Source organism: Abramis brama (assembly GCF_963993115.1).
Source record: "Abramis brama genome assembly, chromosome: 4".
NCBI lineage: Eukaryota > Metazoa > Chordata > Actinopteri > Cypriniformes > Leuciscidae > Abramis > Abramis brama.
This window is the reverse complement of record NC_139966.1, coordinates 51905420-51932701: the sequence shown is the minus strand read 5'-3', so window position 1 is coordinate 51932701 and position 27282 is coordinate 51905420. Positions and strand designations below refer to the sequence as shown.

At 38.1% G+C, this 27282-nt stretch overlaps 2 protein-coding genes across 2 annotated transcripts in view; both read left to right on the top strand.

The window, feature by feature from the left end:
• The first annotated feature begins 1440 nt into the window (after positions 1-1440).
• Positions 1441-7122, top strand: tmem209 (transmembrane protein 209). Its single transcript, XM_084112599.1, has 15 exons — positions 1441-1485; positions 1821-1990; positions 2081-2139; positions 2284-2415; positions 2951-3171; positions 3270-3468; positions 3553-3728; positions 3840-3911; positions 4631-4727; positions 4817-4942; positions 5080-5177; positions 5295-5409; positions 5941-6038; positions 6125-6198; positions 6348-7122. Exons 2-15 carry the CDS (start codon positions 1854-1856, stop codon positions 6400-6402), a joined length of 1659 nt encoding a protein of 552 aa, XP_083968725.1. The 5' UTR covers positions 1441-1485; positions 1821-1853; the 3' UTR covers positions 6403-7122.
• A 687-nt stretch (positions 7123-7809) lies between these two features.
• The window catches only part of ahcyl2b (adenosylhomocysteinase like 2b), a 36977-nt gene continuing 17504 nt past the window's right edge, over positions 7810-27282 (top strand). The window contains exon 1 of the mRNA XM_084112596.1: positions 7810-8181. Within this exon, the coding sequence (XP_083968722.1) occupies positions 7876-8181 (306 nt within the window). The 5' untranslated portion in view covers positions 7810-7875. The remainder of the gene's footprint in view (positions 8182-27282) is intronic.

Here is a 27282-nt window from a genome sequence, read left to right as displayed (position 1 = left end):
CACACATGCAAACAAAACAGAGCAGCTCTTAACATAATGTGAAAATAGTTCTGATAATGTCAGAACATGGAGATGGTGTAACGTTTGTTGTCTTGGCTGTTGGAGGTGGAATGTGAAGCAGATCAAACGGCTCTGCAGGGGCGCACTGGATCAGATTGCATTTTGGGTTGAGGCCCTTCATTCATTTGTGACATTTACAGTCGTTTTCAGCCCTAGCTCCACAGCATCCCTAAAACTGGGCCCCTCGTCTTTCTGGAAAATCCCTGTGAGCATGTGTCTGGCTCCACTTGTGTGTTCCACGCTGGTGGAGGAAACGGGCCAATTACGGAGGCAAGAACTCAGACGTATATGATGTCATCGCTCACACACACACACACACACACACACACACACACCCTTCTAACTGTGCTGTAACAAATTGTTTTTTTTTATTGGCATGGTTCCATGAAAGAGCTTTAACATCCATAGAACCTTTCCTTTGCACAAAAGTTTCTTTAGAATGGAAAAAGTTATTTAGATTATTAAAATGTGCTTTACATTAAGAAAAACACACAAATGATAAAATGAGAGATGTCAGCTCTCCTTTACTCCAGGTAAAGCCTAATGGTCTCCATCTTTATCACAGCTGTGGTATGAAGCAAGACTGAAAGTTGTACCCATTTTCATAAGGGCAAAATGGTTTGCACAGTGTCTTGCTGACCTCTGGTGTTTAAAACCGGATTTGCAGGGAGTTTGTTGCATAATATCGGGCAGATTTGCTTTTAAAGGGATAGTTCACCCAAAAATGTACTTATATGAGTTTATTTCTTCTGTTGAACACAAAAGAAGATATTTTAAATGTTGGTAACCAGACAGTTGACGGCACCCTTTGACTTCCATAGTAGGAAAAAAAATAAAAAAATACCATGAAAGTCAACGGGTGCCGTCAACTGTCTGGTTACTAATATTCTTTAAAATATCTTCTTTTGTGTTCAACAGAGGAAAGAAACTCATACGGGTTTGGAACAACATGAGGGTGAGTAAATGATGGCAAAATTGTCATTTTGGGTGAACTATGCCTTTAACGTCTGAATTTATATCATATTGTAAATAATTAAAATAGATACAAATACACTTTCATTATTTAGAACAGCATATGATTTTTTATAATTATGTAAATAAAATCAGTTGCTCCTTTCTGACAAATAAATAATAATAAAATAATGTTTTTCAATCATCATATCAATTAACACGAAATTTAAGAAAATCCTCATGTAGATAAATATATTAAAGATAATATATTCACACCATTTTGAGCATATCTGGTTTATCTGATGTCCATATAAAATCCTGGAATTTACAAACTGGTTTGGAGCTGCAACAGCCTGAGTCAATTTTCTCACGTTAAGAGACTTTTATTTTGAAAGGTTATTCAAAAGTAATTTATTTGCTGCTGTTTTCACTCTTTCTACTTTACCGCGTTCATGCAGGACTGATTTAGAGGAAGTATGTATCAGACACATTTAAACAAAGTTTAGATGCAGTTTACCCCTGAAACCTATATATTCTTTCGTGTTTTGTTTATTGTCGCCTGAGTTCTCCAGTGTAGAGTTTGCTAGGGAAGTATTTTACAAGTGCACATTGCCTAAAAGGCGCATAATGTAACTCAACATTACAGCTCGTTAACATAGACTGTGGTGTCACATTCACAATTGTATACTGCTAGTTTTATTTTCCTTCAGACACAAAACAGTGCAGTCTTATTTGAGTCGTTCAGATGCCTTGATATTCATTATGTGCCTTTTGTTATAGTCTGTTTATATTTTCTGTTTTATTACAAGAACTTATGGTGTAGTGGAGGATCTGGTGCAGATATGACCCCATCAAAGGAAGGCATGATCTCCCTCATCGACAAGACCATAAAGCTTAGGAGGGAGGAACAGGCACGGCAGGTTGTCTTGGCATGGGCTGTGCTAAATATGTCTCTGGCTGGGATGATCTATACAGAGATGTGAGTTCATAGTCATACATGTTAAAAATTATTGTCCCTAATCTGATAAGTCTTCTGAACCACATGTAACCAAGTCACCTTGTCTTTTAGGTCTGGAAAGCTTCTTAGCAGATACTACAACATAACTTACTGGCCCATCTGGTATATTGGTAAGTATATAATAATATCTCAAAGGGTGTCAGTGATCTAGTACAAGAGTTTTCAATCCTTTAGATGCCACAGACACCCAAATATGATCATCCTCATTGATAGACCATCATTTAGTATAATCTAACTATGGTTTTCTTGGACAGAACTTGCCATGGCTTCCCTGTTCAGTCTCAATGCGCTTTTTGACTTTTGGAAGTATTTCAAGTACACTATGGCCCCAACCACGATCGCCGTTAGTCCAGAACAGCATCAACTTCTTGGACTCTGGGGCTCAGGTGAGTTTTTTGGCATCTGTAAGAACATGTTTTGGGTAAAAACAATCATGCATAATGCTTATTTCTCATATCAATGCAGAGACAACAGATATAGTTAATTCTTGCATACGTTTATAATGGATTGAATTAAAGTCGAGATGGAACGGAAGTTGCAATAGTCTTTTCTTTCCTATCGTGACACATGTGACCGAGTGAAACGGCTTCTCGAAGAAGAATAAATGTTGGACGGGACTTGATTTTGTTCATCGGTAATTGATTAGATGGTTGTGGTTTGCTATTGGTCGAGTGACAGGTTGTCCCACCCTCACGCCAGTAAACACATCATCAAAAAAGAGATGTCGCTGCATAAGGGAGGGGGAGGTTATTTTGATTACAGACTATTAGAGCACATGGAAATTACAAAAAATGGGATAAATCACAGATACAAATGACAATAACAGTGCTTTAAGTTTTGCAAGTACAGTTGGTCTATTTAACAGTATTATTCAAGTAAGAAATACAATGTTCAAATGCATAATGAAAATTATTTTAATAGGGATTCAAGCCTCTCCACCTCAGAAACAAGAGAAAAAAGAAGCTCCTGTGTCAGTCCAGTCGTCACCCCTGCAGGGACAGAATGTACTCAGTTTTAGTCCTGCACGACCCTCAAGCACCAGCCCCAAGTTTTCCCCCAGCTGTGTCTCTGGGTTCAGTCCACCTCTGAGCAGCCCTTCTTCAGCAGGAGGACCCTTTTCACCCTCCATGGCATTTGGCAAGGTTGAGTACTCTGAAATGCTTCTTTAAAATTGTGTTGTCAATGTTTTATTCTGTTCACGTACCCACTGCATTTCCCTTTTTACTTTTTATGTCTGTAGGTGCTGAACTATAGTCCGAGTTCTTCTCCGTACCCAAGCAACCTCGGGCCGGCAGAAGGCACCAGTCTCCGTGCTCGTTACCGCACATCCCCATCCGTCTTTAATTCACCCGGAGGTAAGGAGGACTACATTGATGACCTAAAGACTTTGGAGAAGTTTTTGCGTACAGAGGAGGAGAAAAGCCACCGCAGTCAATTGGGTAAGAGGCCTGGATGCACATAAAGGTGTTGAATCAAACTTTGGCTGTGCTAAGACTTCGGCATTGCAATCTTTTCTTATTTAGGAAGTCCAGAGTCAACATCTCCAAGACACAGTCCATCATTCTGGAACTACAGTCGTTCAGTGGGGGATTACGCACAGAGCCTGAGGAAGTTTCAATACCAGCCGGCCTGCCGTTCACAGGCACCATCTGCCAATAAAGACGACACAGAGCTGGGCTCCAAACAAGCTGCTGAAGAGGTGAGGTGAAAGGAACAGCACAATTTCAGAGCATCTTTGTTTAATGCTTTTGTTTATATTCATTTCAAAAACAATTTCTTTAGTGTTTTAAAGTAAAGAGATTTATTACAGGTCTGGGCAAGAATCACAACAAGTCGTGTGGTGACGGATAATATTGACAGCTGGACTGCTAAGCTGAGAAATGTGAGTCCATCCATCCTAAATTGTCCAAAAATGTTCCTCCATCCATCCTTAATGGTCCAAAATTTTTCCTCCATCCATCCTAAATTGTCCAAAAATTTTCCTCCATCCATCCTAAATTGTCCAAAAATTTTCCTCCATCCATCCTAAATTGTCCAAAATTTCCTTTCATCTATCTGTCCATCCAAAGATTTCCATCCATCCATCCTAAATTGTCTAAAATTTCCATCCGTCCATCCTAAATTGTCCAAAATTTTCATCAATCCGTCCATCGTAAATTTTTCAAATTTCCATTCATCTGTCCATCATAAATTTAGCAAACTTTCCATCCATCTGTCCATCATAAATTGTCCAAAATATCTACCCATCCTAAATTGTCCAAAATTTCCATCAATCAGTCCATCTTAAATTGTCCAAATTTTCATCCAGCCGTTCATCATAAATTGTCCAAAATATCCATCCATCCTAAATTGTCCAAAATTTCCATCAATCTATCATAAGTTGTCCAAATTTTTTATCCATCCATTCATCATAAATTGTCTAAAATTTCCATCCATCCATCCTGAATTGTCAAAAAATTCCATCAATCCGCCATCATAAATTGTCCAAATTTCCATCCATCCGTCTATTATAAATCATCCAAAATTTTCATCCATCATCAATTGTCCAAAATTTTCATCCATAAATTGTCAATCTTTTTCTCTATCGACTTATTATTGCAGTGGATAAATGACACCATTCTAGTTCATCTGGTCAGAGAGATGGACTCTGTCAACAGTCAGCTCAGGAGGATAGGCTGCCCTGAGCTACAGATCGGAGGTAATCATCTTTTCTTCCAAAGATATTGAATTGTAAAGGTTTGAGTTTACTTCATTATGTCTCACTTCTGTTTTCCTTGTTTCGTGAAGAGGCCAGTATCAGCAGTCTCAAACAAGCTGCTGTGGTCAAAGCCTCTGCAATTCCCACCCTCAATGCCATCGTACAGTATCTGGACGTCACACCAAACCAGGAGTATCTTGTGGAGAGAATCAAGGGTGAGCAGAATACACAATTCACTGATATTATCAACTGCGCTTAAACATTATAAATATTTCGACTTGGCGTAGTCCAATATTATGAACCGGGATGATGCCCCTGTGTGTTCATTTGTATCACTGCTCTTGTCTTGCAGAACTAGCCCACAGTGGCTGCATGAGCTCTTTCCGCTGGAACGGAGGAGGAGATCTGAAAAACCGCAAATGGGACACGGACCTTCCGACAGACTCTGCTGTGTGTTCTTGCAAACATTTGCAGCATTTCATTGTTGCATTACCAATGTATTACAGTTTAGAGGAGTTTCAATTTATTTTCACTCTACACTTACACAAACACTTCTGTGCTCATCAGATCCTGATGCATGTGCTGTGTACATACCTGGACTCACGGCTCCCGCCACATCCTAAGTATCCTGACGGAAAAACCTTTACGTCCCAGCATTTTATACAGACACCAGATAAACCAGGTATGCTCAGACAATGTGTTGCATTGAGTTTTATACAGCATTTTTAAAGAGTTAAAGTTTTATTATACTTGCTTTAGTGTGTAATGTTGCTGTTTGAACATGAAAAGGTCTGCAAGTTCAAGGTCAAGCACAATGTCCCTCCAAAGGGAGTTCTTCTCTATATCAGTGTGCACTGAACTCCCTGAAACGCCTCTGTTGTAGTTTTGAGTTTTATTCCAGGAACAAACAGTCACAATATATTAAATATTATATTATATATTAAATCATTCCTGCCCAAGGCATACACAAAAAAAGGTGTGAGGCCAGGTTAAGTTAGTTGGGAGTTGAAACTCGCAGTTATGTGAGAGGTGGGACATTTCTCAAACATACTCAATCACAACACATTGGTCCAGCCGACCAATCAGAGCACATTGCACTTTTCAGAAGGAGGGGCTTCACAGAGACAGAAACTAAACAGAGCTGTACTGACAGACTGGGAAGAGGTGTTGCAACAATGTCAAATATGACATTTTATGTGTGAATTTCTAACAGACGTGTCCAATGAGAACCTGTTCTGCATCCATCAAAGTAGCACAAACCCTCCTCATTTTCAGCTTGTCTACCAGGGACACGTCTACAGCTTGCCCAAGGTGAGTTGATACTCTCCAACCATATTTACAGTGAATGAACTCTTCTGTTCTTGTGACTTATGCTTTCTTCCCCCCTTCTCTCACAGGGCAGAAATAACTTGTTCCATACTATCCTCATGTTCCTCTACATTATCAAAACCAAGGAGTCTGGCATGCTGGGGTGAGTTTAGATCCATCATGTTATTTGTGATCTGCTTGGTTTTAAGGAATTTTATGGCTAAAATAGCTGTTTTTACTTTGATGCTCTCAAATGTTGTTACATTGAAGTGCGAAATGGATGAAACCTTTTCCACACTTTTTTTGCAACAGGAGAGTGAATCTCGGTCTTTCAGGAGTGAATGTACTCTGGATCTTTGGGGACTGAGATGGTCATGTTTGCCGCTTGGAGGAAAACACTGCACAAGCCTTGAGATGTGATAGACTTTTTTACCTTTACATTCTTGTGATGTTGAATGTTTTTGAGATGCATTGTACTTGCAAACTTGATGCAAATACAGATTAAGCACAGAAAGTCGTTTTAGCTGAAGAAAATGTTTTTTAACTTCAACGCTGAGATATTTATGGCTTGAAACAGAGTCAAAATACACCATTGTTCCACTGGATTTTGTATAAATATTTTTTTGTATTTTGTTCATCATACAAGAAAAACAATGTAGTTATACATGAATGTAAATTCTTCCAGGCTAGTCAGAGTGGTTGGCCACTGCAGGAGTTATATAATTTTTAAGAATCAGTTACTGGTAGTTTTTCTTCACCCTTTCTTTTCTGTATGATTGAACACCTGTTACAACCATACATCCATGAACAAGCATAAGACAAATTTACTTTTGGTGTAATGATGTTCATTAACTTGCTCTCAATGAAGGGCTTTCCTTATTTCTCCTCACTATAACTTTTACAATGTACAGAAGAGCTTGGAGGATAGGAGATCCTGATCTTTAGTGCCAAATTACATAAACAAGAAGTGTTTATGTTGTTTGTATTTTGTATCGTGTCTGAAGTGAAACTTGAAATGAAATGAGCTTCCACCTTTGTCTTTGGTTTTCAATTTAATAAATGCCCAGCATTGTTCTTATATTTATCACTCCGTAGCCTTGAACTCTATTCCTTCGGTTAACCACTGGATGGTAGTGCTGCACTCCAATGGGTGATTATAAATGATAGGAACACAAGTATGTGCTATTTTTATAGTATTTGCAGCTTCACCAGTTCTATAACTGGAGTTTCCTAGAATACCAATGTGAAATTGCTTTATAATGTTCATGCATAAAGTGTGAGAGAATATAAAAAGTATTTTAAGAAGCCTCCCAACAGTGGTCGAACTGTTACAAACCTAGTACCATGCTATTCTTTGAAATTAGTATCATATGGTAATCACCATGGGTGCTTAATAATTACCATGTAAATACCATGGTATTACCATGTTACTTCAACAGTACTTTTGTATGTGCAAAGTAATGTTTGCCACAGTTTTGTATAAATCTTATAGATAGTATAATAATAAAAATCTATAATAAAATAAAATGTTCATGGTAAAAAGGTATCATAAGTTTTAAAAGTATAATAATTATAGTTATTTTATTATAAGATGATTATATAATGTCGTTTTTGAAAGACGTCTGTTACGAAGTTTTAAAAAGTCTATCTCCTGGAAAAGTTATTACTATTCGTTCACTAGTATTATTAACCATGCGTAAGATGATGCGTAGTAGACGCTATGGTAACATGAACTGCATGTCCCATGGTGCTTAGCGCCGACGTCATTCCCACCGTGCGTATCCGTTCGTGTGTCGCTTCACTCTGTATTGGAAAAAGCAGCACCGTGCGGTTCGCAGCGATGTCAGTCCAGGCTGTGGCAGCGAAAATGGCCGAGGTCGAATTAAAAGACGTGACCGGTAAAGACTCTCTCCCCGCAATATCTCCACTGACACCCAAGGCAGAGGAGAAGAAGAGTGAAAATAACTCTACTTCGTCACCAGCGGCAGCGGCCGCGGCGGGGGAGTCGAGCCCGATGACCGCCGCTCCGAACCCCGTGAAGATGCCGCAGGCGTCCGCGATGAAGCGGCCGGACCAGCAACAGAACGGCGGCGAGGCGTTTATAAACTGCGATGGAACCGTGGCCGAGGCACCGCGAATGAAAAAGGTAAGTTAACGTGAACGGTGATGGAGCTCGTTTTGTACCGTTCATCCGCTGCCGTGTGTCATTGTGCGGCGATAATTCTGGCCTATCAGACCTATACTAACACCGTAACAGCTGTAAATTCACGTCAATTTACCTCCCAGCTGTCAGAGGATGATCGATGACAGATCTACTGAGTACTTTCCCTTGGTTTTTGATCTGATCACGTTGATTTTGAGCGCGTGAGTGATTGTTTCTAGTGATTGAAAGAGACCCGCAGTGCGCGTGTCGTGGCGCTGCATGCGTTTTATCCAGGGCAAAACATTCAGTTCCCAAACATAGTGTATTCAACACTTTTATAACTTAAATAAAAATTAGGTCAATTCGCAAACATTGCGTAATGCTTATGTAGCCATTTAATTTTCCATTGCTCTTAAATTGTATTGTTTGATTGTACACGATTGAAGCCATATTTAATGTAATGATGATTGTTATGAGTGATTATGAAGTGTTACCCAAGTTTCTTTATTTAAGTATACTGTAGTCCCATTTGTGCCATGATCATTTTCTTTGGATAAAAACACTGTGAGAAACCTACAGATTGATCTTGTATTTGTAGGTTGTGATTAGTTATGAATTGATTTTGCTGTTGGTTATAATGATCAACTTTCTTTCGTTTCAGTTGCTTTGACATTTTTCTCTTATGCTACATTAGCCAGTGCTTTTCCATGTCGGTGTTTGGCATGTAAACATTAATATCTAGTTTTGCTTTTCACTTTCAAAGAGGAGAAAGGTATTGTTTGAGTGCATCCAAGTCAGTTTTGTGGCATTTGTTGAAGTTAAGAATACTGGAGAAAGGCCATTCAAATGGTTGATGTTTGATTTTTCTGTTATGATTAGGTTGCTTTGTCCATGTGTCCTCATTGACGATGTGTCATCATGCCCTGCCATTTGACTTTCTGAAATAAAAAATGCAATTTCTGTTCCCTGTTTAAAAGCAATGTCATGTTATGTGAAGGATACAGACTTTCTCTCTTCAAACATGATGTACTTTTGCTTCTCTGTAATTGCATTTTGTTTTAGAAAAAAGTGTGGTATAACTTCAGAAATGTCAGTCTTCTATTTTGTGTCAGTGGGAATAACACCCTGCCAAGACTGTGACACCTCTGTCTATCCTAAGCTTTGTGTTGCCAAGGATTGTTATTTGGGGAATTTGCCGGTTCTCTTAGATTTGACTCTTATCTGCCTTGGCGTTCCTTGGAAGGACTTAAAGCAGACTGTTCTCTCAATGAATCTCTTATCAATAAAAGAATATCTTTATTATCTTAGCTTAGCTGACAAACAGAAGATGGTGTACAGTTCAAGGATACAAGATTTTGATGATAAAATTATTAGCCAAGGATTTGATGCAGAACGAGACGAGTCATAACATGACATAGTAATGGCAAAATCGGGATGTGGTCTTATATATTCATTCTCAACCCCAAGTACTAATACACTGCCCGGCCAAAATAAATCCCAAAACCTTTCAATGAATTTAAGGTGTAGACTCCGTTCTTTCACAATTTGAGCCTGATGAATCTCGACATTGTCATCCTGAAATACGGTCATGATGTGTCTTCCTTCATGGTTGTTTAAGAAATGAAAAGCTACACACTCCAGAAGAAACAAAAATAATCACTGCAATAATGATCCAGTTATAGACTCTTAAGTATTCGCCTATTTAAATCCAAACAGCGACTTTTTGCTATTGGCCAGGCAGTGTATATATAACGTGCCCACTATGTCTGCTGAATATCAACTGAGTTCTTAGAAGTGTAACTTTTCTGTGGACAGTGACAGATGATGAACCATAGTGGATTTAGATGATCTGAAGAGAGACTCTTATGCCACTCATTTATCCTAAAGGCGCTGGCGTGATGCTTTCAGTGTACTGATTTTATCTGCCCTGTTTCTAAGAAAAAAAACGTCTAGTCAGTTTAACCACCCATAAAGCTTGCTACATGCACCACTGTAGCCTGTGTAAAGTGGCGAGAGGAGGGGGAGGGCAGTGACGTGTCTCTCTAATCCATGCCTGTCTGTCTCCACATCATGTAGGTGCAAATGGCCTGTAGTTTGACTCAGGATTGTTGTGATCTCAGTATAAATTCACACGACTGGATTTGAGGGTGTAGCGGGGAAACGGGGTGCTAATAGCTGGTGTTATTCTGGCATCAGGCGTGAGCTTTGTGCATTCCTTGGCTTGCAATGTGACGTTATGTCACTAAGCTATAGTTCCCAGGATGCTTAGACCTAACAAGCTGCAGATATGGGGGAAGCCCTGTATGTGACTTTAACGTGTGGTACAAACTGGGGGAATGTTCCAGTAAGTTATATATAGGTGATTTATTTATAGTAGAGGATTAGTTACAGTTAATAATATGCAATAGTGTAGCCTAAATAAGGTTTGTGATGAGATTCAGACTGATGAGATCAGGAAAAGTTGTTTTTAGAGCAATATAAATGTGGACTATTTCCCAGAAAGTAGGTCTCATGTGTATCATATATAGCCTAGCGGTCAAGATGGGGCTTGTGGAGACCAGCTGCTGTTACTTTCTTCAGCTAAGCAGTGTTACTATTGTTAACCAAAACTATTCAAATAGTTTTTGTTCATTGAAATAAAGCTAAAATAAAATATAAGGGGTTATTCTTTATTTTTAGGTATCCTTGTAACATTTAAGTTCTGAGTAATATTTATTTACAACATGTACACTATAGCGTTTCGTGTCACAACAGACTGGGTCGTGTGACTAATCAGAGCAGAGTAGGCTCGTGGAAAGAAGGGGTTTAAAGAATCTTCAAATGAAGATTTCACTTTGAGAAATGAGGTGATGTGCAGTGTATATTATGAGAAAATTAAAGTGTTTTTTGACCTTGTATGCATGCAAACCAACTGCATTGGTGATATCTTGCTGATATTTGTGAAATAAACAGATGAAGGTCAGACATGCAGACACCACTCGAACAAAATTATTATTATTTTTAAACTATAATAGGGCTGGGCGATATGGCCAAAAATGCATATCGCGGTATTTTTTGGTTAAATGGCTATATATATATATATATATATATATATATATATATAAAATACATGCATACATTATATATATATATATATATATATATATATATATATATATATATATATATATATATATATATATATATATATATATAAAAGGTAGAAAGTACCAAGATATATATATCTTGGTACTTTCTACATTTTTCTATTTGGATAAAGAAAATCTGTATTTATTTAAAAAAAAAAATATATATATATATATTTCACATCCTGCCCAATGACTGATATTGAAGGATATGGGAACAAATATAGAGAATGTAATATATTGCAGTATATGCAATATATTATTTCCAAAAAGGTGGTTAAAATCACATTACATTCTAACATTGTAACATTACAATCTAAAAACAAAAATAATGCTTTTGTTTTTAAATTGACTAAAGGCTTTAACTAAAAATTAAAACAAAAGCAAAAACTAATGATATTAGCCTGCATTTGATTACTCCATTATAATGGTCACTTTCATAAAAATACACTCGTAGTTTTAAAATTCCACATATAGCACATTTATTGTCACCAACAACAACATTTTCAGCAATATGTATATTTTAGTCAGAATTATTGCGACACTATTCTATTGTGCTCCATCTGTTTGGCGCTCATTCACGGAAGCTTAAATTTTAGCAGAGATACAATTGCAGAAGGCTCGTCCTCTCCTGACAGTGAAATGGACATATTTTTTTTTACTTTCTAACATTTACAGATGGATAATATACCTGTGAAATGTAAGTTAAGCATCAAGGAAAGCACCACATCTCAAACGCATTCAACAGCGCCAGTATGTATCTGTCAGTCAGCAACAGTATCTGTCAGAGCATCTGACAGGGCAAGCTGCTTTAAACTTGTTAACTATATCTTACCAGTTATTTTGAAGCCCTTAATATAACATGTTTAGGACAAATTGTACTATGTACTTTCACTGCAGCAGCTGCAGAATATATATATATACATTTCAAAAAAATATATTGATATATCGTACAAACTCGATATACCGCCCAGCCCTAAACTGTAATCATGTTTACTCCTCCACTTTTCTTTCAGAAGGGTTTGGAACATTTTGCTTTGAAATCAGGGTCAAGGAGACCTGCAGCAGATACTGTGATTTGGTCCGTGTCTCTGTTCCAGTTTGCTCTGTACCAAGTTCCTCATCGCTCACATGGCGTGTGCTGAGATTTCAGCGAGCAGTTGACAGGAAAATATTTCTCACTATGGTGTGAAGTTTGGAGACTGATTAATGGTGGAATGGAACCAGGGAGACTGACCTATACGTTGAACCTGCTTGTGTTTATCTGCACTTGTAACTTAGATTCATGTGGGAATGATAGCATGCCTCCAGGAAGGCCTGTGTCACCATATTCTGTTATGCTATTTATTGTCTTAAGAGCTTAAGAAAAAGCACAACACGAGTGATTAAACAGAACTAGACGCGCTCTTAGGTAAGTGGCGTTTACATTGTGGTCATTGAGGCTGAAGCTTTGAACGAGGGAGGGATACATTGAACTGCATGTTTTGTACTGAAAACTGATAACAGTGCACTCACTGAATCATCTTCTCTTGCTCTCAAACACTCATCCATGGCTTGGTGTCCTTGGTGGCAACCCTAATGGTGCACTTCAACTGGGACCAGCTAACACTTTAAAGGGCACAGCTGAGAGTTCTTTCCCTCAGGCTGCCCTAACCACACTGCAGCAGGATTCGTTCACCTGAAATCACCCAGAGTCTTCTCAAGTGCCTTAATGACACTGTGTATTGCGGAGGCAACGGTGAGAGCGAGCCAGCCAAACAAACACAACTGTGCCAGCTCTCTGCTGTTTCTGTCAGGAGGATGTGTGACAGACTTCTCTCTCCCGCTCTTACCTTCTGTCTCTCCTGTTCTTTTTTGTGCATATGCTTGATGCTTGCCTTATTCCTGAGGAGCACATGTGTTCCAGAGTTGAAAAATTTAGGAGCACAAATAACAATGAAAATAGATCAAATAATGTGTTTTGCGCACATGACGATATTGATGCTAAAACGATATATTGTGCAGTCCTAGTCTACTTTAAACTGTGTGTGTGCTAGGGTTGGGCGATGTCTACCAATTTGGCATCAGGCGATGTGTACAGTGAAACATCGCGATGGACGATGACATCGTCCGGGGGGGTGGGGGTAACGTAACATTCTCATTTTCCACTAGATATCTTCCTCTACATCTCATCAGCAATTTTGATTTTGGCACACTCTGCAGCAGCTGACCCCTAAGGAGCGAATGTACAGTGACGTGACATAACTGCCAGATTCAAACTGTGCTTTTGCGCTATGGCTGCTGGCGCTGAGCCAAAGACGGACACGCTCAGCGCTTGTCATATATCACAACTATTTAGTGTTTTTAATCACATAATGTTTATTTTAGGTTTCACCGTGAAATCAAAATTGACTTCCTATTTTTTGTAGAATATTGCCATACTTATTATAGGCCTAAATGAGTTATCCATGCACATTATTATTTTTTTTAAATTCATGTGCCTCATCATTTTTCTTTTAAAATAACTTCCCTCTTGCAGCAACATCTCTTCTCTGATGAAGTGTTTACTGGCGTGAGGGCGGGGCAACCTGTCACTCGCATGAGATCCACCAGTGGCAAACCACAACCATCCAATCAATTTCCCATGCACAAAATCAAGTCCCGCCCCACATTTTTTCTTGTTCAAGAATCCGTTTTACTCAAATATAGCCTACATCACAATATTACAATGTAAACACCATATATTAAACATTGTCATAATTCATCAACAGTTGATCATAAGCAATCTATTGGCGTGAATGTGCAGTATTCATTGATTGTGAACTTTTTTTTTTCCATCCCCAAATTTTAGACCTCTTAAAATGAAAATTCAGACATTTGTTATACCATTTAAGATATTTAAAACTTTTAATGACCTTAAATTTCATACAAATTAAGCACATTTGCAGGACCCGCTGGGACTTTAAATTCAGGTGCTCCTACAGACATTTTACAGTTTGCACACATTTTTATTCACAAATGCGAGTGAAACACTGTCAAGCCCTGCATAAAAACATTTTGTTTTACTTCCTCAGATTGTGCATTTGGAGATATGCTGCCATATGTCGCTTCCATTTCCCAGCAAACCTGCGTAAGAGTGAACAGTTTCTGGCTTAAGCCGATGGAGTACAATCTGTGATGTTTGTTGATGTCACGAGTAAGCCAATAGCAGGGCTAGAAAAGTCAAAATGGGCATCATGGAAGCAAATCTGTTAGAGACAGCCAGCTGTTGTCTGATTGTACGGCTGGCCGTATGAAGCAGGAACACCAGGTCCAAGCTGCGTGCATAGCAGTTGGTTATTTATTCTTGCTCTTTGCTCAACAGTATACGGTAAGCTTTATTTTAGAGAGATTCATTGTGAAATAAAATCCTGTAAAAACGTTTTAATCCCACTGGTTTATACATTTGCTCACTGAATGAATTCAGATTTGTGACATTGTTGAACGAAGGAGTGAATTTGCATCAATTGTGCAAGTGAAACATTAAGCCACCAGTCAGGCGTTAGCCAGGAATGGGAATGAATGAACAAAAGCTTCTCCTTTGACAAAATTGGCCTTCCGTTCACAAGTGACGAGGCGACTCAATTGATTTATACTGCTGAAAGTTAAGTAGATGATTTCTGATGGTGTCCGTATTGGCCTGCTGTGCAAAGAGCCTCAGGTTTTTCAATTAGTTGACCATGGAATGGACACACATGCAGGATCCACGGCTAAGGAATGCACCCTAGACCCTTGCACCAGCCCCTCACAAAGAACCTTCATTGTGTTCAAAAACTGCTGCATCACAAAAGACTCTCACAAAAGGGTAAGAAAGGCCACCCTCATCTCTCTTCCTTTTTCTTTCTACCAGCTTAAAAAATAATACAAACCTCAGACCACAGCTGTTGAAATGCATGGCTTGATTTTGACTGTTACCTTGATTTTTAGTGGTCTGGTTTGCCTTACAACATTGTGTTGCGTTTTTGAGAAGATAACTTGTCAAGTTAACCATCAACACCTGTGCTGTTCTGACGTCAGTTTTTGAGTTTAAACATTGAGTTTATTCGTCCATTCATACACTAGAGCAGGGGTTCTCAACTCTGGCCCTCAAGGTCCACTTTCCTGCAGAGTTTAGCTTCAACCCTAATCAAACACACCCGAACAAGCTAATCAAGGTCTTCAGGATTACTAGGAAGAGTAGGAACTAGAAACTCTGCTGAAAAATGGACTTCAAGGGCCAGAGTTGAGAACCCCTGCTCTAGAGAATGCAAAAGTTCTTCGGACCCATGCAAGTTTTACATTTTTGTGCATTCTTGAAATTGGCCAAGAGGTCAATCAGTGACGTTTACATCCTCTGTTGGTCAAATGTCGTGCGCCGTGCAGGTCAGAGTTTATTTGAATGTTGATATGCAGCTGAAAACTTCTTTCAATAAACTTGAGTCTTCCACATTTGTGTGTATAAATTGAAGTTAATGGATTGCAAAGCCTTTGACAACTTTAGCACAGACAAATGGTTCCCTTTCTTAATATTTTACAAGTGAGCCAGAAATGAGACAAACCTAAAAATGACCTTTATTGTGGAATAGCGTAGTGTTCTTAATTACATATTTGGTTGAGTGAAGTATCTATTTGCATCAGTCTGTCCACACAAACCTACAATTTCAGCATACCCTAGACTTTCTTTGTAGTGGGTAAGTATTCCTAAATTGCAGTCCATCGTTTTTCTTTCGGACCACAGCCATCTCTGCAGATCAAAGCAGTGAAAGGCCAGTTAATGCCTCTGATCTTGTACTGGGTTGAACATTCTTTGTTGCTATGGCTTGCTACTCCTCTCTAAGGAGGTTGCACATTTGTTACCGTACATCTCTGAACAGAAAGTTCTGGACGTTGTGGTCAGTCTGATTGCACGGTGTTTTGAGCAGAGAGTGTCATTATTAGAAGAGTGTGTGGCTTCATTGACATCAATCAGCCAATGACCCAGAGCTGACATTACCTCTGAGCTGAATTTGTGGGTCGATTGAGTAGTTCATTGTTGATTTGCTTTCAATGAACGTCAAAGCACACGATGCCATCCTTTCCCATGCCCCCTCCCTATTCGCTAGGAAATGTGTCAGAGGTGCAGTGCATCATGGGAAAAACTGCAATGAGATTTCCAGACTCAGCATACAGGTAACAAGCTTAATGCTAAACCATGACATTTGGTTCTCTTCATGCCAATAACTGCATCAGGCCCATTTGTTCTGCATGCTAAATGCTAGCAGTTGCAGTTAGCCAAGACCCATAATTGTTGCATGTACTACTCATATGCCAGAGTCGATAAATCAGTGCAGCAGGACATCGCTTTCCGAGTATTTCTGCTCGAGGGTTTTGTTGCGCTTTCACACTCGTCTTGGACCCCAGTAGCTCCATTGGCCAACATAACTGTATGAGGTTCTTCCTCTTCTGCATCACTGCAGATTAGATGCTTTCTTCCTCTTCTAAGAGGATGAGATTAGATAATACCGTGGATAGATCTGAATGAAATTCAGGCTTTTGTAAACATTTATGCCGAATCTAAGCAAGCCTGTTGCTATATTTGGCTTGTCTTGCTGTCTTATGAATTATGAATCAGTAACTGGTTTGAGTAATTCATTTTGAGTAATTTCCTCATTTTCTTCTCTCGCTCTCTATGCTGAACTGCTGTTTGTTCCTAACGTGGAGCAGCAGGAATGATTGAGCTCCAGACACATTGATGATCCTAAAAAGGCCGCCGCCATCTGCTCTCAAGCCAAAATTAGCGAGGCGGAGGCCCTGATACACTGAGAGCTTTAGCTGAATATATTTAATAGAGGCTGTAGCATTGGCTACTAGTCACCATTAGGCTGCAGTTATTACTTGTTTCATCCTAAAATTACTAGTGGATGTGATTTTAAAATGGCCCCTAAATGTATCCTGATCATAAGTTTAGCCTTCGTACGTTCCCTTTTTTCTTGTACAGTTTTATCTCCATTATCATGTGTCATGCCTATTATTCCATTTCCTCATGGAAAAATTTGCTCTGTGCAATTTGGTCCTAGCTATAACATTGTCTCTTTTGATAAAAGCAATTGCCATATAAGGGTTTCTTGTATCTTATATTGCAGTGTTGACGGCATAGATTCCATAAATCATTTTAGTTTCTTATAATATTGCTAAATAATGCATGGCAAGTAAGTCTTGAAACAGTGTTTTTCCTGCAACTGCTGTAGTTAATGATGCACTCGTTTAAAGATAAGTTTAACAGGATAAGTGGAATATCTAACAAGCTCAGAATGGATTTGTGCATCTGTGTACGTGTTCACCAAACTCAAACTGTTTTCCTTTATTGGTCAGAGTGAAGTCAGATGGGTGGTGCTGTTTGCTAGGGGACCTTTATTTATTGAATTCATGGTTGTTGGTGAACAGTACAGACAGGCAGATGTTATCTCATCAGTAAATTGCTTGTTTCTTTGTCTTGCTCTTTATCAATGCATAACAGATGACAATAAGATAATGGTGTGTATGGTTAAATATCATGTTATACATTATCAGACCACTGCTGCAACATTATTAAATTCAGTGATAAAAGATAAATTTGTGCCATTGAAAACCCATTACTCAGCTTGTAGCAAGCAGGTCTACAATGGCTGGAGAAAGGTAGCATTCCCATTAATTTCAGTGGCAGCCGCTTGGCTAGTGGATGACCCTCCTGGAAATATTTGATTTGAAATCTGCCATTCTTGCTCTTGGGATCAGAAAACTTTTATACTATAGTATAGAGAATTAAGTTGCTTTTGAACTATTTTATCAGAATACATGACAGACTTTTTTATTATTATTATAAATTACCAGCTGAATCTAGACATCCAGTTTCCAGATGTTTTGAAGGACTCTTATAGAGCCTTGGAGATTACATGTTTTCATTGCAGTAAATAACAGCTGCTCAACTTTTAGATTTTTTTTAGGATTTAGATTTCTTCTACAGCTAAACATGATTTAAGGCTGGCTAATAAACTGGATGCAACAATTACTTTGTAAATTAAACTTAATTTTACATCTGCCCCTTTCCTTGCCTCTAGAGCCTTTTTTTGTCATTTCAGAATATTATGCAGGATGATTTTCTATTTTCTTCTTTTGCCTCATCTTTTCAAAATAAGCACACTGTGAAAGAACATGTTGACAGTCTGCGTTTAACCCAAATACGAAGAGAACGGAGAGAACATCGCACTCACTCTCTCTGTTTGTGCTTGAGTCAGAACACCACCATCTGGCACATAAATAGAAGCCTTTTATCCAAGGACCTCTAGACAATCATTGCCGCTCGTCACTGCTCGTGAAACAGGGAAATTTCCAGAGTGGGCTTGCGGGAACAGGTTCATACTGGTGGGAGAACACTCAGAGAGAGCGACTGCTTCAATTAAAGTCCAAAGGATCATCTATGTCGGCTGTGCCTGAATACGAGCCCTTCAAGTGGACAACCTGTGCTTTTGATATGATCTCCTTTCATGATCTACTTTGGTGTTCCTGTAGACAGTCTAATTTACACATCAGGTTGTAATACCATAGCATATACATTAGGGAATGTTCATAAATTGTTTTATAAAAAAAAAAAAAAAAAAAAAAATAATATATATATATATATATATATATATATATATATATATATATATATATATATATATATATATATATATATATATATATATATATATACACACACATATACACACACATATACATATACATTTGGGTAATTATTAAATGTGCTGGAGACTTTCGAAATGCTTTATTCGTAGTTCATTATATTTATTTTATGAAAGTTCATTACGTTTATTTCATGGCTTAAATTACACTTAATCAGAGACGCACATGTTTGGTTTGTCAAAAATGTTTGGCCTACATTCAGCTGTCGAAAATCCGTTTTTTCTTTTTTTACCAGGAAAGGAGTGGTTTTGATGCACAAAGTTGTTTTTATTTTCTCTTATATGTGTGCCTACACCATTCCCAGTTCCTATATATATATATATATATATATATATATATATATATATATATATATATATATATATATATATATATATATATATATATATATATATATATATATATTTTAAAGGAGTTGAGAGAATGTTCTGTTTAAAAAAAATCTGTTTTTGGTCCACACGTTATAGGGTTTTTATTACCCTAGCATGTCTGTGAGGGTGTGTTCACTGCAGCCACATTTTTGGGTTCATAATTACAACCACAACTTTCACTCTTGGTCTTTTAAGAACCTACTATATAGTAGAGGGCATGAGAACAACACATCATGTAGGCTGGGATTGACATTTCTGCATTTCCTATTTTTCCTCCTCTAGTACAGTTGAATCTCCATATCCAGAGGCACTTGTCTCAGAAATCTTTTTTTAATAGCAGGACGTGGTATCGAATGGCTCCTCCAGAAAGCATCTGAATTTGGCCATGGGGTATCTGACCACCCCCTAACCTTTTGCAGCTGAGCTCCTTGCGTAGGTGGATTGCTTTTATGCATTCACAGAACAAGAGTATAGAGACATTTATTAGACCCCTCTTCATTGTTTTGATGTGATGAAACTAGGGGTGGGAATCTCTAGGCACCTCACGATTCGATTCGATTACGATTCAGAGGGTAACGATTATCGATTATTAATGATTTTTTCTTTTTTTTTTTACTTACTTGGTACTTTTAAAGCAAAGTATTTATGATAACCCATAACAAACTTACTTCCATCTTCCTATATTAATTTTATTAATAAAACAAATGGAAGTGATTTGAACATTGCTGAGAACCAACAGGAAAATAAATGTGTGCCTGTACTAGCAGCATACTTGTAGTAAATTAATACAAACTTCAGCATATTCTGAATATGCATTTAATAATAGACTTCTAACCAACATCCTCTTGTTCTTTCCAATGAGCAATATAATCCTTCAGACAAAAAAAAACATTTTGCTATAGCAAGTTTTCGTTCAAAAATATAGAATTATGTACCAGCAGCTCTCATACAATGCTTGTGGACTTACGCATATTCTGAATAATTAGTAACATACAAAGCCGCTCTTATACACAGCTAAATAATAAAGAGTTATGACTTGAAATGTTTGCTGTATACCACAATCAAAAACAGCTTATACAAAAAAAGTGAATGAACATCTGCAGAGAGCACAGTCAAAATTTAACTTTTTGACTGGCACTGCACATATTGCAGGGCAGTATAACGTACGTATAACAGATCGGTTTACAGTATATTGATGTGAAAACTAAATACTGAAAGCAGCTTTCATACAAAAAATACTAAATAGGTAACAATGAAATTGCCAATTTTCCATACGTTAGCTTTTAACGAAGAGGATGCCGTTCGAATTGCGTCATGCGTCTCTGTTATGTGCGCGCCACAGACTGCACGCGCACTGCACGTCCGCTTTAGAGTTCCGCCTTTTACGTTCCGTCAATATTACGTTATTAGAAAAAAAAAAAAAATATATATATATATATTTTTTTTTTTTTTAGAGAATCGATTTTTTGACATTTGTGAATCGATTCAGAATCGTCCACGTCCGCATCGCGATGCATCTAAGAATCGATTTTTTCCCCCACCCCTAGATGAAACCATGTTTTGTTTATTAGCTATTAACTTTACAGGAGGTAGAGAGCAAGAAACAACTTTATGAATAGAAGTAACTCTGTGGAGTTCCATTGCAATCCTTTAGAATGACTTTTGTTTACCAATACTGGCAAAGTTCGAACAGACCCTCTCACTAAGGCTAACCTCTGTTCTTCAGAGCGGAAAAATCCACATAAAGTTTAGATGGTTTACACTGCTTGAGTGCTTTTCAACACTTCATTGTAAGAAAAGGTCAAACTCCTTGCCAAGCCCAGTGATATATTGCCCTTGTAAGAATACAATCCTATTATTTTGTGGCTGAAGGATACGAAGAAAAAAGGAAGGGCTGAATTTCAAGAAATGGTAATCAAATCTGTCAGGTACATTACGTGTTGGACGCCGAACACTTGAGTGCACATGTCCCACAATGTGGTTCGTCATCCGAGCAGGAAGCAAATTACCTGTCAGTCTTCTTTGCCACATGATTGCTAGTGTTTGATCAACTCTTTGAAAAGTGTTCTCGAATTATGGATGGTCTCTGTGTACCTTCTGTAAAAACAAACAGAAAACACCTTGTTTTTCAGGTTTTACATTGTTGCAGCACCTCTCTTCCCAGTCTGTGTTTCTCAAAATAGTGCTTAAATAGATTGTAGAACCATTTGCACCAATGGTCTCTACAATCAACTTTGCTCACAGTGCTTTTGAGAAATGCTGCCCTGTTTAGTTCCTGTCTCTATGAAGCCCCTCCTTCTGAAAAGCTTAATGTGCTATGATTGGTCAGCTGGACCAGTGTGTTGTGATTGGTCAAGTCCTTTGAGCGTGTTTGGGAAATGTACCGCCCCTTACCATAACCGTGAGTTTCAACACACTACTAAGGGGCCGTTAACACAGAACGCATTTTTCCATTCTAATTCACTACTTTTCCACTGTTTTTCAATTTAAACACATGCTAGATGGACGTATTTAACTGTTGCGCTTGCATCTCACGTCTTTTGCAGTGTCTAGCGCATGACACGGCATTCTATAAACACTGCAGTCAAGTTAAAAGTTCAACTTTAAAAAAAAACACAATTCTAGACATGCTCTTTTTTCGTTCCATTGACCGGCATCTCGAGTTTTTAACAGCAAAAACAAGCTCTATGTGAACCGGCCCTAACTTAACCAGGCCCCAAGACATTTGTATGTGTCTTGGGCGGGAATTATTTAAATAAAGAATAATGTGACATGTTCGTTCCTGGACAGTGCACTTCAGAAACAGTGTGCAATGATATAGAGAATAACTCTCTTTGGAGTGACTTTGTGCTTTGTAACTTTTACAGACCTTTTTCATGCTCAAACAGTAACATTACACACTAAAGAAAGTTGAACATGTAAACAATGCATAATAGGTCCTCTTTACATTAAAACATTTAGTTGGAAGAACATTCCCAAGTGGCCGTACTTATCAATTTAGACTTTTGCCTGAAGCTAATTTGTCTGATTTACTATTTGAGTCATGTGAATGGTCGTCGCAAAAGCTCTTCTCAGGTTAAGTGCCCTGAGATGATCCTCGGTGTCTGTTGCATCAGGCTCTCTCATTTCTGGTGGCGTCATTAGTCAGAGCGGGCTGCCGTGTTGTATCACATTACCCACGATATCCTTCATACTCCAATCCCTGTCTGTTATGACTGTGAAGTGTAGTTGCTATGGGAGTCACTTAAATGGCTTGTAAAGTTTGTGGCTTAGGAGTGAACGTGAGGATGAAGACTGTATGAAGTGAGAAAGCAGTCGCAGATCAGTGTTTGTCACAGCAAAGGTATTAAACTTTAAACAATTGAAGCATATGCAAAGAACGAGTGGCTTAAGTTCTTAAGATCTTAATTTTTATGATGCAGTAGTGCATGACAGCAACAAATGTTAGTTAACAACACATTTATTGACATGTTTGTACTAAAATAAATTAATAAAATTACTTTTTGAAACTTTTTTTTTTTTTTTTTTAAATAGCCAAAAATCACTTGTGCAGTGTGATATATTTCCTGCAGTTGTGTACTTACAATATCCCAAAAGTTCCCAAGGATTTTTAATTTCAGAGAAATTCCAATTTTAAATAATGGCTCGTCCCTGTCGCCCTGTCCCACTTGTCGCCTGTCAATATCCGCGTTATCCCTGGTTTCCGCTCGTACTGCCATAATAACCATGGCGACAGACAGACATGGACAACTGCTTTCCGTCTAGAGGCAGGCTCACGCTGTTGTTGTTTAGTTCAAACATTATGGACCATGGCAAGCAGACTTTGGGACAAAAGGAGAAATAAAACGAGGATCAATATCAGTGTGGCGTTTTTGAGATGCCGAGAGCTCAACGTCCGCAACTAACTCCGACTTGACGGAGACGCTGCTCTTGCATGCACTTTATTAGACAGGTGAGCAAATGTACATAAAACTAATCAATGTTATATAGCTCAACATGATGAAATGTTAGATTATGATCTGTATGTTATTCTAATGTTGATCTAGTTTACAGCTAGTCTCATACAGCCAACAAACTAACACATAGAATAACATTTAACTTTCAACTCACTCAAATGCTGTTTAGTGGGATAGTGTAGACCAAGTGAAACAGCGCTGTGTTACCTCACAAGTTTCATTCGTCTAATAAACTGACCTGTGTGAGTATTTATTCAGCACTTGTGGGTAGTTCGGTAGAATGAAATGTCCTCATTCCTTTATATCTGTGGGACTCACGCGTGGCGCTGATATCTGTCTCTCATTAGCAATCGCACCCTGCTTCATACCTCAGTCATGTTAAAAACATCAATGTAGTCACTCATCCATAAACATTATTAGATCCTTCGGCATGACAACAAGTTCTGCTTATGTGTCATCAACCTATGCCTTTGTTATTGTAAGAGGTTAGCGACCCCTAGCGGTGAAAAAAATTACATATTGTAGCTTTAACCAAACAGAAATGCAATTTTTGCTACTCATCTAAAGAGATGCTGGAGTAGGCCTATATAGCGCTTGTAAAGCGCTTTGGGTGTACAGTAGTACATATAAAGCGCTATATAAATGCCTCATTCATTCATTCATTCATTCATTCATTCATATAATGTTGCCAAAATAAATGTTGCTGATATAAAATTATATATAAAAAACAAAAAACATACTTTTTATTATTACATTTATGCATTTGGCAGACTTTAAAATGCATTCAGCCAGGTACACATCTTTCAGTTCATGCATGTTATGTTATTATGTTTTAAAATGTATATTGTTACATTTTCCAGTTCATGCATGTTAAAGGGGTCATATAATGGTACATGCACTTTTACAAGCTGATTGTACTGAAATGTGTGTTGGCAGTGCCTGTACACAACCATCATAAAATGATAAAAATCCATCCAGTCGTTTTTTTTAAATCTCCTTATACGTTTCCTCCTGTCTCAAATCAAGCTGTTCGATATTGTGACGTCACAAAATCGACGCCCCTCCCATGATGGGTGATTGACAGCAGCGTTTCAAACACAGACCCGCCCTCGCTCGTGAGCAAGCTGTCTGTCATCATAGTGCATTGATATGCTGGAGCAGAATGGCGTTGTCTAAGCGATTGTGGTGTTCTGTTCTTGGGTGTAATAAGGAACACAGCAGTCATTTTGATGTTCCTAAATCCGAACTGCTGAAGACACAGTGGCTGAGTTTTGTTTTTGAAGGGAATATGCCAAAGCATTGACGCGGGGATTCCCCACGATCAACATCCATGCTTTCATGTTTGCGCGAATCATTTCACACCAGACAGCTTTACAAACGAGGGTCAGTAAAGCTGGTTTTGAAAAAAATAATCGGTACTTACGTGTTCCTGATGAACCTCCAGAAGAAGTAAGTGTAACGTTTTATTAACCTTTATTAATATATTAATCTTTGCAAATCGCTTGCACGCTGGGCGGGGTGAGCAAAGCTCATTATCATTTAAAGACACATGCACTGAAACGGCGTGCTGAAAACAGAGCTGTTTTTGACCAGGTAAAATGAGTGTTTTCTTACAATACTAATGAGAATTTTTAATTAAAGTATATTACAAACTTTTAATTTAGACCCTAAATAATCATATTAGCTTACAAAAATGGCATTATATGACCCCTTTAAATTATGTTAACTATTATGTTATTATTAGCTATTATGTTCTGTTTTGTTATGAGTTCTATTCTTCAGGCTTCAGCACTCGACAAAACAAATGACAAAAAAATTACTTGTGAATTTCTGTACGCACATCTTTCCACAGAGAACAAAGTTAATGATTCTCCAGAGATGTTCCGGACCACAGGCTGACGTTGCTGTCGCCCTGTAATTAATGAAAAGCTCAGGGGGTGGGAAAAAAGACGATTTTTCCCCCTCCAGAGAGCTATAACTCATTGCTCTCTTCTGCTGGAAAAGCTTTCAATCAATTTTCGATTTTTGACACTCAAGTGACACCATTATTGTGTGCTCAGGAGCAAAGTATGTCTGATTGGCTACAAGTATGTGTTACATTTTTCTGCCGTTTGGCCTAGTCAGAGAGCACTACAGTTTTGGATGGTTCATGTGTTATGGTTTTGTATGGTTCGTCGGTTGTCTTTATTCTTTATTATAAAATTATTCTCCACTCAACAGGATTACTGGTTTCTTCTGTCCTGTTGGAATGCGTTCTGCACAGAACAAGTCCATCGGTTCTGACATCCCTGGTGATAAACGTCCTTGTTCCGTACTGTGATTATGTAAGAATGTGTGTGCATGTGCAACCTTTCGTCCTGGAGTGAATTCTAGACTATCATATCTCATGAAATTTCCATTACAAGTGTCCTTGTTTATTGTCTCTGAACTCGGCATGACTATAGGGTTTTTGAACCGTTGTTTGCAGCTCTACCCTGCAGAGAGTTCTGTGTTCAAAGTCTAGGAGATCTACTACACTAATGTAGGCCTAAACTCAAGTCTTATTCTCCTCTCAATAGTTGTGCCTGTAACAATACCGTCTATGTTACTAAGTGAATGAAAGCATTGCAAAATTATTCTTTTCAGTGCCAAGTACCACCATTATGCCAATGCAATTACCAACTTGTACCACAGCAGTCTAAATAAACAATTCCCCTGGCACACCAGCCATGACTTTCATCATTGAGACTGGAATCTAAAAGAGTCACTGCAGGGTCATGGATGAGCCGGCTTCTATTTTGGCTCCTTTTCTGCGTCCACACTTATTCAAGGACTGGAACCGAAAATTTAAGCCGTGACTGCATATCGCATTGCATTCATTATTCAGTTTTTATTTGCTTCAAAGTTAGCACACATCTATAATGTATAGAGCAGTAAGATAAAGCGGATGTTGGGGAGACGATTAGACCGTTAGTGTTTGGTATCTGCTACATGCTGTAGATTTTTTACTTTGTGAAGCATAGTAAATTTTAATTTGTATAGTGCCACAGAGTCAGTCGATTTGGGGTCAGTAAGTATATATGTATTTATTTATTTATTTATTTGAAAGAATTTAATAGTTTTATTAATCAAGGGTGCATTAAATAAATTGATCAAACATGACAGTAGTCATTTATAATGTCATTTATTTAAAATAATTCCATTACAATTAAATGCTGTTCTTTTGAACTTTGTATTCATCAAGTACATATTTTTTCATGGTTTTCACAAAAAATAATAAGCAGCACAACTGTCAGCATTGATAAGAAGAAATTATTCTTGAGCAGCAAATCAGCATATTTGAATGATTTCTGAAGGATCATGTGACACTGAAGACTGGAGTAATGATGCTGAAAATTCAGCTTTGCATCACAGGAATCAGGTACATTTTAAAATTATATTAAAAAAAGAAAACAGTTCTTTTAAATTGTACACAATAATTCACAATGTTTTTACTGTAATATAAGAGAGCATTTTAAAGTCCTACTGGCCACACACATGTATTCAGTAGTGTACCAAACTTTCAACAGTAATGAAATAGTCTAGAATGTAATGTTAGCATTAAAAAATTAATTAGGCTCTGTTTACACCTGGTATTAAGGTGCATCTTATTCCCCGCGTTTTGTCGGCTGAAGACCTAAGTATGGTTTGAAGACGAAAAGCATACCAAGCACAATGTTCTCATCATTCCTGATTTCTAACACACAAACACAGCGTTCAGCGTGGTCTTACGGCTGTCGGAGCAGAAAGGAAAGCTGATGCTCTCCTTATATTTTTCTGTCATCTCCGGTCGCATTCAAATGTAAATTGTGCAAGCTTACATTTACCCGTCCATAGACCTTCCCCTCAAAGAAATCAGGACAGAAGTGTCGGAAAAAGAGATGGATTAAAACACCAGGTATAAATGGGAATGTGTCTCCCTCATGGGCCTTAGTC

Excerpts from the sequence above, each read along its gene's own strand:
- tmem209 (XM_084112599.1), top strand. The coding sequence starts at position 1,854 with ATGACCCCATCAAAGGAAGGCATGATCTCCCTCATCGACAAGACCATA. Across the intron at positions 2,416-2,950 it reads TCTTGGACTCTGGGGCTCAG|GGATTCAAGCCTCTCCACCT; the intron begins GTGAGTTTTTTG and ends TTATTTTAATAG. Across the intron at positions 3,172-3,269 it reads CCTCCATGGCATTTGGCAAG|GTGCTGAACTATAGTCCGAG; the intron begins GTTGAGTACTCT and ends TTATGTCTGTAG.